Source organism: Glycine max, chromosome 9, assembly GCF_000004515.6.
Source record: "Glycine max cultivar Williams 82 chromosome 9, Glycine_max_v4.0, whole genome shotgun sequence".
In the NCBI taxonomy this organism is placed as follows: domain Eukaryota; kingdom Viridiplantae; phylum Streptophyta; class Magnoliopsida; order Fabales; family Fabaceae; genus Glycine; species Glycine max.
The window spans coordinates 42062195-42079954 of NC_038245.2; the positions used below are offsets into that span (position 1 = coordinate 42062195).

At 39.4% G+C, this 17760-nt stretch overlaps 1 protein-coding gene across 1 annotated transcript; it reads left to right on the forward strand.

Annotated features, from left to right (window-relative positions):
- Positions 1 to 1013: 1013 nt before the first annotated feature.
- On the forward strand, positions 1014 to 17139 carry LOC100784316 (protein CASP). Its single transcript, XM_003534129.5, has 19 exons — positions 1014 to 1376; positions 1568 to 1678; positions 1962 to 2140; positions 2706 to 2855; positions 3794 to 3882; positions 4481 to 4590; positions 4759 to 4853; positions 6528 to 6583; positions 7666 to 7831; positions 8093 to 8185; positions 8279 to 8407; positions 8700 to 8819; positions 8980 to 9066; positions 10097 to 10204; positions 10290 to 10433; positions 10534 to 10635; positions 16297 to 16376; positions 16617 to 16709; positions 16792 to 17139. Exons 1-19 carry the CDS (start codon positions 1271 to 1273, stop codon positions 16850 to 16852), a joined length of 2079 nt encoding a protein of 692 aa, XP_003534177.1. The 5' UTR covers positions 1014 to 1270; the 3' UTR covers positions 16853 to 17139.
- The last annotated feature ends 621 nt before the right edge of the window (positions 17140 to 17760 follow it).

The following is a 17760-nucleotide window of genomic DNA, read 5'->3' on the forward strand; positions in this document are numbered from 1 at the left end:
ACACTTGTGGTCATATTGATTCTCCATTTATCAGTGACAAAAATTAATTCTTTAATAATAATTCATGATATTATTTAATTTAGTTTTCTTTTTTAATTTATGATAATTTTAAAAACTAACTTATCCAAAATATAATTTCAAAAGAATAGTGTAATACGGCATATATTTCCAACTACTAATTTAATTAAATATACTTATTAATTAATTTTAACATTATTTTGGGTATTTTTTGGAAGAAAATAATAGGCATTCTCTTAGCATCTTTTTTTCACTTCTCAATTCAATCAATAAAAGTTTATGCCAAAATAAAAGGCACAAATTAACCGATACCCATAACTACAAAATGCCAACATATCTTAGAAGTTAGACCTCGATAGCACTAACACCACGGGCTCAACAATTCCAAACCCGCCCAAAAAAATGTGGGCTCCCAATTATTGACACACAAAAATTGCTATTTAAATCCCCCAATATAATAAAAAGTCACATATACCCCCACCCCTTCCCCTCGATTAAAACACCCTTGCTTAAAACATCATCCTCCATCCCCTTTCCCTCGCTTTTCTTCCTCTCTATTCTTCACCCCATTTGTTTCTAATGATTTCCGTACCCCTTCTCTTAGTCCCCACTCCCCTCAAGCTCTCCCTCTGTCGCACTCCATTTTGGTTAAACCAAAAAGTCCTTCAAGCTCCTTCGACATTGACTAGTCAAGTGTGCATTTCAAGCCCCCTTTTTTCTATCTTAAAGATCTGACAGAAACTTGTTTTTGCTGCATACCTAATTCAGTTACATAACAGAACCTTGATTACGTGAACGGTGTCAAATATCAGGGGTATTTTTTGAAAAAAAAGCACATTTCTGAAAAGGTAGGAGTTTAAATAGTTAACTGAAGGTGTGAATAGAAATGCTAAAAATATGAAGCTAAAGCCTAAAGGATCAACTCGGCCCAACGATTACAAGGAAGAACACGTCTCCTTCAAAACTGTACCTGTAAAAAATACTTGTGGATTTATGATAAAATTGATAATGATATCAACCCAGCTAAACCATTATTAACTTAGTGACCAAACAAAACTTGAAAGCTATTAAGCTAAACTAATACTTAATTTACTAATTTACTTGGCAAATATTCAGATCCGTTTTTCTGATCCCACATTACCGCATAAAAGTGTTTTCCGTTTGGTGAATACAGAACCCGAAACCGAGACAGAGTGATAGAACAGAGAAAGAAAAAATAACTACTTCAACCAAATTAGACACTGCACCAGAAATGGAGGCTCCACCAGGTGGATCCGGATCCGGATCCGGACCCGAGCGAGATAAATCCACCGCTCCCTCCTCTTCTCCGATCTCCGTCGTCTCCGCCTTCTGGAAAGGTCACACCGAAACTTCACTTCCACGTTTCGCTCTTTCCAAATTTCCGTCGATTTTCATAGCTTTCATCTGATTTCGTGTTTCCGCGTGTGTGAATTGACTTGACGATCTCTAATCTGTGATGTGTTGCCGCATTGTTTCAATTGCTGCAATTGCGATGAATTCGTGACTCTGTGTTTATTCGTCTTTTCAGATTTTGAGTTGGAGAAGGAGAAATCTATATTGGATGAGCAAGGGCTTCGAATTGCAGAGAACCAGGAAAACAGTCAGAGAAATCGGCGCAAGCTTGCAGAGAACACTAGAGGTGTGTGCTTAGTGCTTTTGTTACTGTTTTCAAATTATGCTCGAAACTTAGTTAATAGAATTATTATTAACATTTATTCTGAAATCAGCGTTCAATATATGCTTTAGTAACAATTCACTTGGATATGGATAGCTTACCTGTTAGGACATGTTTTCACTGAAAATGGAACGGAGGCAGGAGCATAGCTGCGCTTTGTTTTTTTTCATGCTCTGTAATTTTTTATTATTATTGTTTGGGGTAATAAATGGATGTGTCTGAGAATTGCATATTATGCTGCTTACAGACTTCAAAAAGGCTTCGCCTGAGGATAAGTTAAGTTTGTTCAATTCCTTGCTTAAGGGCTATCAAGAAGAGGTTGATAATCTTACTAAGAGAGCAAAGTTTGGAGAAAATGCTTTTCTCAACATCTATCAAAAGCTCTATGAAGCTCCGGATCCTTATCCAGCTCTTGTGTCGATTGCTGTGAGTTCTAGCATTTTGCTTAGGTGCCCTGTTTCTTTATTTTCAATTTTTTGCACTATGTGATAGGACTCATGTAATTTTATTGGATGTATTACATCATCTACATGCATGAGTTAGTTATGGATAATGAATGCATGATTCTCCATTCTAAATATACTGATGTAGTAATGCTCTTTTTAGCAATGAGCACTGGGCATGTCCTTCCATCTTGGAATGCATTCAACTTTAAGGGTGTTTCCTTGCCATCATACCTGTGTTGGGATGAGATTCTATTTCTAGAATCTCTTTTGTGTTCTTCCCATTGCTTTAAGGTGTTTTCATCTCTTGACTTTTAAAGAGATGGGCTGCCCTCCCACTTTTTCAATATGCATATTTAAAGATTACAAAATTAGGCCTCTGTCATGATCATTAATTTATTATGCTTTTAAACTGTTCCATTTTTATTGCTTACTAAATTGTATGTACGATACTTGTGTGGATTAGTGCTTATATTTTATGCATGTAGGGAAACCATGTGCATAGTTACATTTGCTTGTTCATGTTCTGATGTGTTTTCATTGTGCAGGAGCAAGATCTCAAGATATCTGAGCTTGAATCTGAAAACCGGAAAATGAAAGTTGAGCTTGAGGAGTTCAGGACAGAGGCAACTCACTTGAAGAATCAGCAGGCTACAATACGAAGACTTGAAGAGAGAAACAGGCAATTAGAGCAACAGGTTATTAATGCTTCTGATATTGTGTATATGATTACATGTTACAGTCTCTTTCATTTCTTGAGGAAAATACCTGTTGAGTGTTGATGCCTTTATATGATGCTTCCTGTTTTCGGTCTAGTATGCACTGGTGTATTGTCAGGATCCTATTATGATCGCCTGATTTCATTTCTTTTATGAAACAACTATCCCAAAAGCTTAAGCTTTTAGGTGAAAGAACAACAATCGTTTTTAATATATTGCATCTCTAAAATCAGCATCCCAATCCTTTATCCTTTTTTCTTATCCAATTTATTTTTTTAACAATTTAAGGATGAATAAACTTAGGTTTAAGTAATTACGACTTACAAGTACAGTATTGTTTGAAGGTTGCTTTATGTATGTGTTTTATCCAATAATGTATTCTATAACTATCCTTAAATCTAATTTTTGCATTAGATAGTACCTTGGACTTATAAAAGGGGCAAAGTAGGTCTTACCAAATTGCTGATATTGTAACCTATTCTAAGTAAAAGATTTCTCATGAATTGCCAATTTCTGAATTTGAGATGCATTTGTATGTTTCATACCTGTTTTATTGTTCAAATGGGTGAATGTGCACATGCATTCAAACAAGTGCAGAATTTTTCCATTTGTGATAAAGAACTTTGTTAATTGCGGTGACTGCCTCCAAATGTCTACCGATAAATTTTGGCAGAAAGGTTTTAAATGTTTACATTTATGACATGCAATAAATTGATTTCCTAGCTTAACTGAATCCAACTCCTTACTGTCAAATTGATAAGTTCCTTTCAATCTGTGTGTTCATATTTTGTTATTTTATGGCATATTTGCAATGTGTAGAATTCTCTAGATCCCCAACATCTTTAAAATTCAATTATAAATTAGACCTAACTGTCTTTCATGATTTTTACTTTGTCATTTGAATCTATGTGAATTAGATGGAAGAGAAAGTGAAAGAAATTGTGGAGATTAAGCAACGCAGTCTGGCAGAAGAGAATCAGAAAACAATGGAAGTTTTGAAAGAAAGGTATCTGGTAATCTTGTCTGCTATGGCAAATTGTTTGTTTATTCAGTTTAGTACATGTGACAACTGCCTTAGATATATGTTTGTAGCATTCTTAGTTTCTTACCATTGCCAAAGTGGACTATAGAAAGAAGGGAGGGAAACATAGGATGGAGAACCCATGTGAGCCAAAGAAATACTGGCTCCAAGCACTACCTGCACACATGGCAGGGTGGTGGGAGGAAAGAAACCAAATTTTTTAATGGTGTGAAGTATAAGAAGGGCGCACAGGGAAAGGGAGGGGCAACCAAGGACTGAGTGTGGGATTGGATGGGGCGTTAATGTCTCTTGAATGATGTTGACTTCCTTTTTCATTCTTTTCTTTTTGTAAATGTTTCCATTAGCTTTCTGTTTGCTGTGAGCAAGAGAGGGAGAGTCTATTCTTGTGAGTCTGTTTCTGCAATTGGAAATTATTCCCTCTTTTTCTACATTCAAATATAAAATACCTAGGTTCCTATCACTTTGTCCCTCTTGCCCTGTATTGACTGACTACTACTATATCAGAACTGTCCTCTGTCTTGGCATTTCTTACCTAGTCTGATGATCTCTTTATTCTGTGCAGGGAACAGGCACTGCAAGATCAGTTGCAGCATGCCAAAGACAGTGTTTCTACTATGCAGAAATTGCATGAACTCGCACAAAACCAGTTGTTTGAACTCCGCGCCCAATCTGGTAATCAAATAGTTTTCATTTTAATTTTAGTTGTACACTTCACTTGAATCTGTAACATCAGTTCTTACATTACTTTATAATCTGCATATTAAGAGTTAAAAGACCATGATTCTCCTAATATTATTTAATATTGAAGAAAATGATCCCCTGTTTTCTTGAAAACTTCAGAGGAAGAGAGGGCATCTAAGCAATCAGAGGTCAATCTTCTGATGGATGAAGTGGAACGTGCACAATCAATGCTTCTTAGTTTAGAAAGAGAGAAGGTACAATTTACAAACTTTTATTTGATTTTGAAGTGTGGTTATTTGTAATTGTGTGTTCGCCTGTTCAGTCAAATTCTTCAATTTTTGCTGCTTTCTCTCTATTTGTTTCAGAATTTACAAAATATTATAGTCCACTGTTTTTAAATCTGTTTAAGTGTAGTGAAGACGATTAATGTTGAGGTGGGATGATAGGACATACAAGATCAGAAATATGTATTTGAAATAAATTTAGAGTAGTACCTATTTTGAAAAGATGACAGAACCTCGACCAAGTTGGTTTGGTTGTGTTTGGAGTTGACTAACAGAGTTTAAGGGAAAACTTTTGGAGATACTCATACTCATAAGACTTTGCTCTAAACACTTTTAAAAAATTAGTTTTGACAGAGCCTGGTAGCAGAGTTTGACCCCGCTGCCAACCCTTCCTGGCAAGATAGGGCTTGAGTTGTGTTTTGTATCTTTTTTTTGTTCCATATTAGGTGCTCTGTTGAGTTATAACAGTTTGTTTCTTTATCCTTTAAAAAAATTATCACTGCTGCAATCAATTCATATTCCATATACATATTAATTACACAGCTGGGAGCCTCTTACAAACCAACAAACCAGAATTGAAGAATAGAATGCAAGATAGAAAGAACAAGAATGAATCTGTTATTGGAGAATGACATTTGAACAGAAAAGGAGAGAAATCTCCTTCTAAGGGTTTCCCCTTGACAAAGAGTTGTTCATTTCAGGCTTTGTTTTCCAATACTAACAATTCTGAATGCCTAAGCAGTGATAATTAACAATTCTAACCAATAAACCAATTCTAACAAATAAACCAATTCTATTACTGACTCTGACTACTATTAACAACTCTATCTAATTCCATAACTGTCCTAACTACTTTGCTCCGACTCCTATCAGAGTGCTTCTATTATATATGTCAAGCTCAAAATAGGAAAAAGTATCAGTGGGCAATTTTTCAAAATTTGAAATAAACTAAAGAAAGAAAGTATTGGTAACTAGGAAGATGGTGTCTTGACTTTAAATCCCTCTTTAACTATTCCCCATGGAATTACTTGTGCTTGAGGATTCAACTATTAATTGATTCTTGTTGTGATCTTCACTCTTTGGATAAGGCTTGTTTTTTATTATTATTGTTAAGTTTCTAAATTAGTTTCTCTTTGTTAAATTTTCTTTAAATTTTAAGCATATCCTTATAATCAACTTTAAATTTCTATTGATGACCTACCCCACAACCCCGTGTACTGTTCTGGTTTCACTGACAATGTTCTTCCCTCCTGTAGGTATAAAGAATGGAATTACTAGTTTATATTTTTTGCAAAGGCTGTTATCAATGACTGTAAACTGAATATAGTTTGTGATTGTCAAACTGAATGAACTGTGTATTTGTGTAGGTGCATCTTGGTTCTTTATGATGTAAGGATACAGTTTTTACTGTTTAGTCCATAATCAAATCTTAAAATAACCAAGTCTCTGTTTGGTATCCATATAAGGGTAGAGAGGAAGATAATTGGATGAAAGAATTTAATTGGGCCCACATATTTTAAATCCTTCCATAGCTTCTGTAACATTAAGTGGAATGAATCTTGTCTCAAGCTGCTGAGTGCTGATGCTTTTCCATGTTCAATAAGACTTGCTGTTTATTGTAGCGATACTTCTGTGTCTATGCAGGGGGTTCTCCGAAATCAGTTGCAAACGGCAAATGAAGAGACTGAAACTAAGAATAGGTATGGTGATCCTCTTTGTTTTCTATTTAAATTAAAAATTATTATTATGCCCAAACTAAGCAGTATTAGTTGGACATATTTACACATTTCCCTTTCTAAAATCTATTTATGAGTATTATCTGCATTTTAAGTTTCTAATTTCCAAATTCTACATACAGAAACATTTTTTTTATTGGCTGTTAAACTAAAGAAATTTATTATAACTATACTACCCATCTTTAGCATCCCTTTTTAAGTTGAATAACATTTCCCATTCTGCATTTCCTTTAAAGATCCTTTGGTCTTCAACTCTTCATTCTTCCAAACATGATAATTAAAAGAAATCCCAGTTCAATTAGTTTCAAGATTTGCTGCATGATATATTTTCATTCTTAATCAAGCAATCCAAATTTATTTTTATCATTTTAATTTGGTATCTTTAGCTATACGTGTTATTATTTTAATTATTTTTTACAGCTTTAAAAGCTTGTAAAACAAACTCTCTTTACTTCATAAAATTCAGAGCATGATGTGTGAAACAAACTCCATTCTTCACATTCGGGTTTATCTCTTTCGGTTAATAGAAGCAATTATTTGGATCCCTCAACATATTAATCTTTCCTTGAAGAAAGTATAGTCTCTAAAAGAAATAAGACCATGTTTTTGTGTGGACTAGAAATGCTAACAACACATTCTTTTGAACGCATTGTATTATCGGCTGAAATTTATTGGAAATTACAAACTTTGTGGGTCCCACTTATTTAATTATTCTCTCTCCTGATTTTGTAGTTTTTAATATTTTTTAATTTTTAACCAATACTAGAGTGTTATAGAGTGGGTTGCTATTTGCTAACACTCCTCACTCCTCTTGCGTGAATTCACCATACAATAAGTTATTCAGTGATGCAGAGCTACTTTCTGTCTATCTGACCCTATATTTCTGTTTTTAATTTTTAATAATTTAATTATTTGTGTTTTCTGTCTATCTGACCCTATATCCATATATGCATACTCACTCATTGATACTTGCTCAAATCCTTCTAATTTCTTATCTTTTACACTGGATCGCAATCTTCAGATTATTGTTTGTTTTTATTTTGCAGTGATAATTTTGACTCAAATAGCGCGCTGGAGAATTCTTTAAATGCCAAAGAAAAACAAATCTCTGATTTGAACATGGAACTACACAATATTGAAACAGCCTTATCAAATGAAAGAGATCAACACATTAATGAAGTCAAGAAACTTACGGCCATGCTCAATGAAAAGGTAATATTTTGGTAGGCCAAAGTCTACTGAAGATTTCCTTCGTGTGATACTTAAATGCACTATAAGTGACTTTGATTTGTGAATTCCCCAAGATTTTGATCCAATATATTTTGTTTTCAAATTGGCTTAGTCCCGAGCAGATGCATTGCAGTTGATATAGTAGCAATTACAATCCATTTGCTTTGTTATATGGCACATAATTTTGTTCTTCCATGCTCATGAAAATTTAAAACTATTTTTTATCACCTTCTCTTAATATAGGAGGCTGCCCTTGAGGAGATGAAGAAAGAACTTAAAGCAAGGCCAACAGAAAAGATGGTTGATGATCTGCGCAAGAAAGTGAAAATTTTGCAGGTGGTTTTATTGTTCCCTGTATCCTCTATTTACCATTTTGGTGGGCTCTCTTGTAACATCACTATTTGTGTTCCTTGTGAACTATACTTGTAGGCAGTGGGTTATAATTCAATCGAGGCCGAAGACTGGGAAGTGGCTACAAGTGGAGAAGAGATGAGCAAGATGGAGTCTCTTCTTCTTGATAAGAACCGTAAAATGGAACATGAACTAACACAGTTGAAGGTAAGAATGTGATTTGTTTAGCAATGGGACATCCAGTCCTCCTGCCCCCATAAACAAAGAAGAAGACTTTGAAAAGATCAGAGTGAAAGAAATAATCAACTAACATAACACTAGCCTTTTATATAGTGTAGCTTTCAAAGAAAGCAAGACCAGTGATGAAAGGATCCTATGTATTTCCTTCATTTGAGCAATTATTGTGAAGTCAATAACAATTTCATGTAGAAATGCAAGTATTATTGCTGTGCATTTGGAAATACCTCTTTCATTCAGATGGAAGTCCTACCATTTTCAGGTCACGCTTTCTGAGAAAACGTCCATACTGGAAACAGCTGAACAGAAGATAGCAGAACTTACAGCAAAGTCTAATGAACAACAGAAATTGATACAGAAGTTGGAAGATGATATATTGAAGGTTTGGAATGATTACCTGGGTTGCCTCTGTTACATATCCACCACTTTAAATAGAATAAGAATTGCTCTCTTTTGCTAATATTTGGTTATGCGTTTATGAATAATGATGAAATTTTATGCTTTTTATTTATTTAATGCATTTAGTAACCCTCTTGATACAGGGATATAGTTCCAATTCAAAAGACCGTAAAGGGAACTTCCTTGATGATTGGGATCTTTCAGAAGCTGGTGGGGGTGAGGTTTCTGAGGTAAATTCCACTCTTGTGCTGCCATTATTTCTGCATTTTACTTCTTTCTGCAGACCAATCTTCAAAAGAAACAAAGTTTCATACATTCAACAATTGGAAAGAGATGCTGTCTGTCTGAACTGTTGTTTTCTTTTAGGTTAACAAAAAATTAGTTCTCATCAATAATTTGTTGGGTGGAGTTGAGTTGAGTGTTAACAATGGGGAATTACTATTCTAATTTCAGATGCATCTGTAAGAGATATAAGTAAAATTCATCACAGGCCTTCTCTTAACATCTTATGCTTGTGGGATAGTTAGTTCATGGCATGTTGTCAAAGCTTCTTGATCAAGTAATTGATAGATTGATTCTGATCATTCCCATTCCCGCATCCAAATTTAGATGAACTTTATACATTCTTCGAGCTAACAGGTTTCGAAGGGATGTGCGTCATTATTCAACTTTTTCTTAACAGCTTTAGCTTTTGAGTAATAGGAGATGAAGCGGAAGCCATGAAAAACTAGTCAAGGATCGACCTTGCTCAAATACCATAATAGATTCAGAGAAAAGGAAGAAAGAGAGAGAGATAGAGAGAGAGAAGGAAAGGTGATTGTATTGATAAAATCAACCCAACTAACAACAGATTACAAAGCTGTTGTTTATATAGACAGTTACTTAGCAATAACTGTCAACTAACCTTGAGTTAGTTCCTAACAGAAAACTAAGGAAATACTATGGTTAACATAACAAGACTTAACCAAACAGATAATAAAATTCACTATAGCTGGGCGAGTAAGTATACTCTCCTATATTAAGACAGATGGTTTAATGATGCAATCTATTTTCTTTGATTTTTTAATGATAACTTTGGGTACGAATGTTGATTTTCTTACAATTGAACCCATGCAATTAGAAGATTTAGATTTTGAGAACATTGAAAAAATTCTTTTGCTGGATAATTTTTTGTGATTGATTAATAACACCCCCAAATATTCTTTTGTACACATGTATATTAGATTGAAAGAATTCTTGAATTAGCTCTTTTTGCATCAGAATACTGACCAAAGGCAAGTATCCTTAGACCAAGATCAGAGCTCAATGCTTAAAGTGATTTGCAATCAAAGAGATCGATTTAGGACCCGCTTGCGAGAGACAGAAGAGGTATGTTTATAATCAGCCCAATTTTGGATTAAGGATATGGTAGTGTAACGAGTGTTGACTTGGGTGAATTTTTCACTTTTATTAGGAAATAAGGCAGTTGAAGGAGAAGATTGGGGTATTAACAGTGGAACTGGAAAAGAGCAAAGTTGATAATGTCAAACTATACGGGAAGATTCGTTATGTACAAGACTATAATCATGAGAAAGTGGTTTCTAGGGGTTCTAAAAAGGTTTTTAATTTGTGCTTAAAACATCACTCTATTTCATTCTTCAAGATAACTTTTTTCCCTTTTACCCTGAACTCAGATTTATTTGTGATTTTTTGTTCAGTATGCTGAAGATCTTGAAAGTGGTTTCATGTCAGATGTGGAATCTAAATACAAGAAGATATATGAGGATGATATAAATCCTTTTGCTGCATTCTCAAAAAAGGTGACTTAACTTGGCTGCTGCAATGAAACACAGCATATTGAAAAATGTTTCATGCATTATAAGTTTGTATTAGTGTCACAGCTTGACAAAATTGATAGCGCTTGTCCCTTGAATTCGAGACCAAGGGAGGAATCTCCTAAAATACGAAGAAGAAGAAGGATAAAAATAAACTGAATATGGATATTCTGCTTTATTCATTACTATTTCAGGTATATATATAGGTTCATTCAGTACTAGAACCTTCTGCTATCTTATTACAGGCGCGAAATATCACACGACAAGTACTGGCATATCCTAACAGAATGCGTGCCTCATTAATGCTAATACAATTACGAAAATGCACATGCACGTGCTTCATATGCGTACATAGTAACGGGTTGCTGGGTCTCTCTCTCGGGCCTGGTACTCTGAATGCTATCAATACCCGCCGCTGGCAAAACCACCTTGTCCTCAAGGTGGTATACAGAACGGAGGTCGTCCCAGCGCTCCCAAGATGTTTCCTCCGGTGCGAGACCATTCCACTGCACCAGAACCAGCAGAGATGGTGGGGACGAGGTAGTATCCCACTTGGTGTCGAGAATACTTAACGGTTCAACAAGTGGGTGGTGGTCAGAAGCCTGTGGGGGTAGAGGTGCAACGTCTTCGGAAACTGGGCCGTGATGGGGTTTAAGTAACGAGCAGTGGAAGACATTGTGGATTTTGGAGTGAGCTGGGAGAGCCAGGCGATAGGCGACTGCACCAACTGCCTCAGTGATGCGGAAGGGGCCATAGTAGCGCTTGGACAGCTTGTGAAATGTCGTACGGGTGAGAGAGAGATGGCGGTAGGGTTGGAGTTTGACGTAAACCCAATCTCCGATGGAGTAAGAAACGTCGCGGTGCTTGCGGTCAGCCTGGATCTTCATGGCTTGCTGAGCTTTCTGTAGACGAATTTGGAGGTTGGCCCAGATGTCTTGGCGTGATGAGAGCAGGCTGTCGACAGCTTCTACAGAAGAAGAGTCCTTGATGTAGGAGACCAGCGAATGTGGTGGCTTACCATATGTTGCTTCGTATGGGGTAATGCCGGTAGCGGAATGAACCGCGGTGTTGTAGCACCATTCAGCTAGGGAGAGGAACTGTGTCCACTGCGATGGGGAGTCATGCACGAAACATCACAAGTATTGTTCCAAGGTTCGATTTAGCACTTCAGTCTGCCCATCCGTTTGAGGATGGTACGAGGTGCTCATACACAATTTGGTGCCGCTAAGTTGGAATAGATCGCGCCAGAAATGGCCTACAAAGATTGGATCGCGGTCGGAGATGAGACTACGAGGGAAGCCGTGGTGTTTGGCGACGATGTCAAAGAAAAGGAGTGCAACCTTATGGGCGGTGTAACGATCTGGTAGAGCTCCAAAATGGGCGCCTTTGGTGAATCGATCAACTACGACGAGGATGGTCGTGTATCCACGCGAGGGAGGCAAACCAGTGATAAAGTCCAATGAAAGGTCTTGCCATGGGGAACTGGAAATAGGCAGAGGTTGGAGTAACCCTGCAGGGCGCTTGGTCTCGTATTTGACTTGTTGGCATGTCGGGCATTGTCGAATGAAACGCTTAACGTCACGGCTGAGGGTGTTCCAGTGGAAACTGGCTTGTACGCGATGGAGTGTCTTGGCAAAGCCGAGGTGACCGCCGATAGGAGTAGAGTGGAATTCGTCAATCAAGGTATCGACGAAAGGGTTGTCGGGTTCCAACCAAATTCGATTATTGAAGAATAACAAGCCGTCGCGAAGTGCAAACTCAAGGTGTGAACTGGGGTCACTCGTAACTTGGTGAAGCATGGCCTGGAAAGGAGCGCTGGTGGTGAAGTGTTGGCGCAGTGTATCGAGGAAGATGAAGTGAGGGATAGATAATAGCCAGTACTGGCTTGCTTCGGGATGAGGTACCCTGGAAAGCGCATTTGCAACAATGTTGGACTTACCTGACTTGTATTGTATATCATAATTGTAACCTAACAGCTTGGCTAAGTAAGACTGCTGCTCCGGGGTCTGCACGACCTGGTTCATGAGATCCTTCAAGCTTCGATGATCAGTAAGGATCGTAAAAGAGTGGCCGAGGAGGTATTGGCGTCACTTGCGTACGGCGGTGGTGATTGCGTGTAACTCGCGGACGTACGTAGAGGCTTGCTGCATGCGAGGGCACAGGGCTTTGCTGAAGAAGGCCAGAGGATGACCTCGTTGCTGTAGGACAGCGCCAATGGCGGAACCGGAGGCGTCCGTTTCCAGGATGAATGGAATGGAAAAGTCGGGTAGGGAGAGAACATGAGCTTGAGTCATGGCGCGTTTAAGGGATTCGAAGGCTGTCTGAGAGGCCTTCGTCCAGAGGAAGTTATCCTTCTGAAGCAATGCAGTCAGTGGTGCAGCGAGGGAAGCATAACCCTTGACGAACTTACGGTAGAAACCGGTCAACCCGAGGAATCCGCGAAGTGAATGGGTGTTCGTGGGAATGGGCCACTGAACCATAGCATCAATCTTCGAAGGGTCAGAGGCAACACCGCGGGCTGAGACGATGTGTCCGAGGAATGTCAATTGGTATTGGGCGAAGACACACTTGGTTTCCTTGAGGAAGAATTGAGCATGAGATAAACAATCGAATACCTGGCGGAGGTGGGAGACGTGATCATCTAAAGAAGCGCTGTACACCAGGATGTCGTCGAAAAAGACGGCAACAAAGCGGCGAAGGAAGGGCTTGAGGGGTTCATTCATGGTCGCCTGAAAGGTGGAGGGAGCGTTACATAAACTGAACGGCATTACCTTGTATTCGTAGTGTCCTTGGTGGGTGCGGAAGGCGGTTTTGGCGACGTCAGCGACAGCCATGGATATTTGATGAAAGCCCTGGCGAAGGTCGAGCTTAGAGAACCAAGAGGCTAAACCCAGTTCGTCGAGCAACTCATCTATGGTGGCCATTGGAAACCTGTCCTTCACCGTCACGGCGTTGAGCGTGCGATAATCAACGCAGAAACGCCAACTCCCGTCCTTCTTCTTGACCAGTAGGACTGGGGAGGAAAAGGGATTGTTGCTCAGCTGTATGAGACCCGATGAGAGCATATCCTGCACTTGCTTCTCGATTTCCGCCTTTTGGAAGTGGGGGTAACGATAGGGACGAACGTTAACGGGGGAGGTGTTTGGCAGGAGGTGGATTTGGTGGGTGATTGGCCGGGGAGGGGGAAGGGTTGTGGGTGGTTGGAACAGGTGAGTATATTGTTGGAGAAGGTGGGTGATGGCAGGGTGGGGTGACGGAGTTGGGGAAAGAGGGTTGATGGATATGTGGAAGAAAGCAGAAGTGGAGTGGGTCTGCAACATACGGCGAAGCTGAAGTGAGGACATGTCGGCAGGCACCGTGGGGGCATCCGCGCGAAGAAGGACTAAGTGTCCCAGGTACTGAAATTGCATGGTGAGGGCAGCGTAGTCCGTGATGGTGGGCCCGAGGTGTTTGAGCCATTGGATACCAAGAACTATGTCCGCGCCACTGATGGGCAAAACATGAAGATCAACGTAGAAGTCGTGACCTTGAAGGGATAGGGTGGTGTGGGGGCAAAGTTGGTCACAGGGAAGGGAGGTGCCGTTGCCGACGGTGACTTGCAGGGGGTTGGTCGTGACAGTGGCGAGTTGAAGGTGCTTGGCCACGCGTGATTGGATAAAATTGTGCGTGCTCCCTCCGTCAATGAGCACAGTGACGCGTGAGTTGTGGATGGAACCAAAGAGGCGGAGAGCATCGGGGGTGGAGGTGCCGGAAAGGGCGTTGAAACTAATCTGGGCAAGGGTGGGGAGGGTTGGGAGAGGATGGGGTTTGCGGGTTGGGTGTTTGGGTCGGGTTCATCCTCTTCAAAGATCAAGAGGAAGAAACGGGCCTTGCATTTATGTGTGGGGACCCATTTCTCATCGCAGTTGTAGCACAGTCCAAGTTCGCGCTTGCGGGTAGTCTCCTCTGGGGTGAGGCGGCGTACGTGGTTGCGGGAGGGAGGGGTAGGTTTCGGTTGAGGGGAGGGTAACGGGGAAATGATGGCAGTGGTGTGGGGTGGTTGTGTGGTGGGGGAGAGGGTCGGGAAAGGTTGAGGGGTCGAGGCCGGTGGACGGGGGCAGAAGGAACGGCGCCTGTCGTCAAGTTTATCTTCCTGCAGCTTGGCGAGGGAGATGGCCTGAGGGAGAGAGATGGGCTGGAAAGCTTGAACTTCCCGACGTAACTCCGGCGCGAGGCCGGAAATAAAACAGCTGAGTAAACACGACGAGGGAAGCCCGATAATTCTGTTGGCCAAGCGTTCGAAGTCATGCAAATATTCGTTGACGTGCCTGTTTGAGTAAGTTTAAATAGAGTACCTCTGGGATCATCGTAGTAAGTTGGCGTGAAGCGGGTCTCAAGTGCTTGCAGGAGGGCGGCCCAGGACGTGATGAATCCATTACGATACATCCATTGATACTAGCTTAGGGCTGGTCCGTCCATATAAAAAGATGCTACTATAACGCGCTCCTCGTCTGGTGTATGGTGGTACTCGAAGAACTGGGAGATCTTAAAGATCCATCCCATGGCGTCGGTCCCGTCGAAACCGGCTACATCAAGCTTGATATGGTGGCGCGACGAGGGTGGAGATAGCGGAGGAGGTAATGGGGGTGGTTGTGGCTGGTGTTGGATTTGCAGGAGTTGGAGCTGTTCCTGCATGGCATCCAAACAGAGGGACAGGTCGTGGTGAGTCTGTGTGAGACGGAGGACGGCGTCCTCGAGGCGGTCCGTGGTCTTCGAACGAGTGTTGTGCTCGGTCATGGCGACGCCGGCAGGTTGGACCAAATTGATAGCGCTTGTCCCTTGAATTCGAGACCAAGGGAGGAATCTCCTAAAATACGAAGAAGAAGAAGGATAAAAATAAACTGAATATGGATATTCTGCTTTATTCATTACTATTTCAGGTATATATATAGGTTCATTCAGTACTAGAACCTTCTGCTATCTTATTACAGGCGCGAAATATCACACGACAAGTACTGGCATATCCTAATAGAATGCGTGCCTCGTTAATGCTAATACAATTACGAAAATGCACATGCACGTGCTTCATATGCGTACGTAGTCTTTAAGATAAACGGGTTGCTGGGTCTCTCTCTCGGGCCTGGTACTCTGAACGCGATCATATGCATATGTTGAAACTGAAGTGTCTATCTGTCCAAGATAACTAAAAGCCTAAAACCGCACATAAAGATCTTTGAAGGAATTTTCTATCTATTTTAAGGTTGGTGCTGCCAAATGCAACTTGTTCATAACTGTTTGTGTTTGTGAAATAACTTTAGTTTTCAGATGTATTATTACTGAGATTAGAAAATGGTATATGTTTAGTCAGTAGGTACAGGGAAGAATGCCTGTTATGTCCTTGATTGAAAGTCTAATTTTGTTGGTTAAACTTGCGTTTGAATAATTGTTGTTGCCTGTTGGAGCTATTGAACACTGGATTCTCCTTATGTGTAGATCTCCCTCTCCCATTTTGCACCTTACCTAGAAAAGGGAGGGCTTATTGGGATTGGATGAAAGATTAGGAAGTGATTGGTTAGAAACATGACTAAGTTATCTTTCACTGTGTTCTGTATTCAATGTTATTTAATTTTAATTATGAACTGTTCCATCTATTTTTCATGTAATTAGGAAAGGGATCAAAGATACAAGGAGTTAGGATTCAGGGACAGAATTACACTCAGCAGTGGACGTTTTCTCCTTGGGAACAAGTATGCTTGAAGGCTTCTGCTATATTTTAGACATTCTTCAATGCTCCTGTTTTCTTCTGCTTAAATAATTTGTTAACCCGTTTGATATTCCCATTCTTCTGCTTAAATAATTTGCTAAGCTTCGATAGCATTTTATTTGATGTTTTTACTTTCGACTTGGGAAGATCAAGTGTATTATTCCTTCTTCTTTCTTGCACATGTTATTGTTAAGTTAATTGATAAAGAATCCTCCTGTTGCAGGTATGCCCGAACTTTCGCATTCTTTTATACCATTGGATTGCATATCTTGGTCTTCACCTGTCTCTACCGAATGTCTGCTCTCAGTTATCTTAGGTAAAATATCTGACGACTAATTTCACTGTTATAACTACTGTACATGGATTTCAGCCACTCTTTACCCTTCTCTTTCCTGCAGCAATGGCCCAGAGGAATTCCTTGTCGGAGAGAAAAACGTTGATCTTCCGCGTGGACCATAGTGGATATGCAACTCAGTTTTCAGCGATTGATTTCTCAAATTGAACAGTACATGTGGTCGAAATGAAACCTCTTTTCAGTGGTCATTTTCAACTCAATTTTCAGTGGTCGATTTCTCAAATTGAACGGTGCACATGGTCGGTGTGCAACCTCTTTTCAGTGGTCTTTTTTTACAGACAGAACGATAACATATTGTCAATATTCAAATATCAAATGTATTGTACATATGACTGTTGTTTTACTCTAACAATGTTGCAATGAAATATAGAGGCATTTTTTTTTTCTTGAACACGACAATGGCAAAACACTACAAAATCGTGTTTTTTTTTATAGGCAAATGCCACTATAAAATCTTTGTTGACACTTGACGGACCCACGAAAGAAATATGGACTGAAATTTATATTAACAAATTGTAAGACTTTTATGGGTTATGACTAATTGAGGTTAGGTATTAAATTCTGTAAAATTACACTTTCAATACCTTTTTTAAAAAATAAATTTTTTCAATTAAATTGTTAAGGAGGAGGGTTGTGTAAGGTCTTCAATAGTCAACATAAAACTTGTTATATCAAACATGGATTATTCTTGACATATTTCTGCTAAAACTGTGATGAATGACTTCATGTAATCTATGTAGTTGATCTTATTTAGTGGGATAATGCTTGGTTGTTGTAAATTTTTAAAGTTTTCATGAAATAGCCCCCCCCCCCCCCTCCCCCAATAAAATAATGGATAAAATGTTATTGTTCATCTGTTCCTGCATGTTTTTCTATGTCGTCCATGGTCCTCACGCTGATCATATCTTATTGGTAGTACATTTCATTGACCGGGTTTCACGCTAAGCAAAGAATTGAAGCATTAGTGTCTTTGTTCTTACTGTGTCTGTGTGGTCCAATTATTTTAACTGAC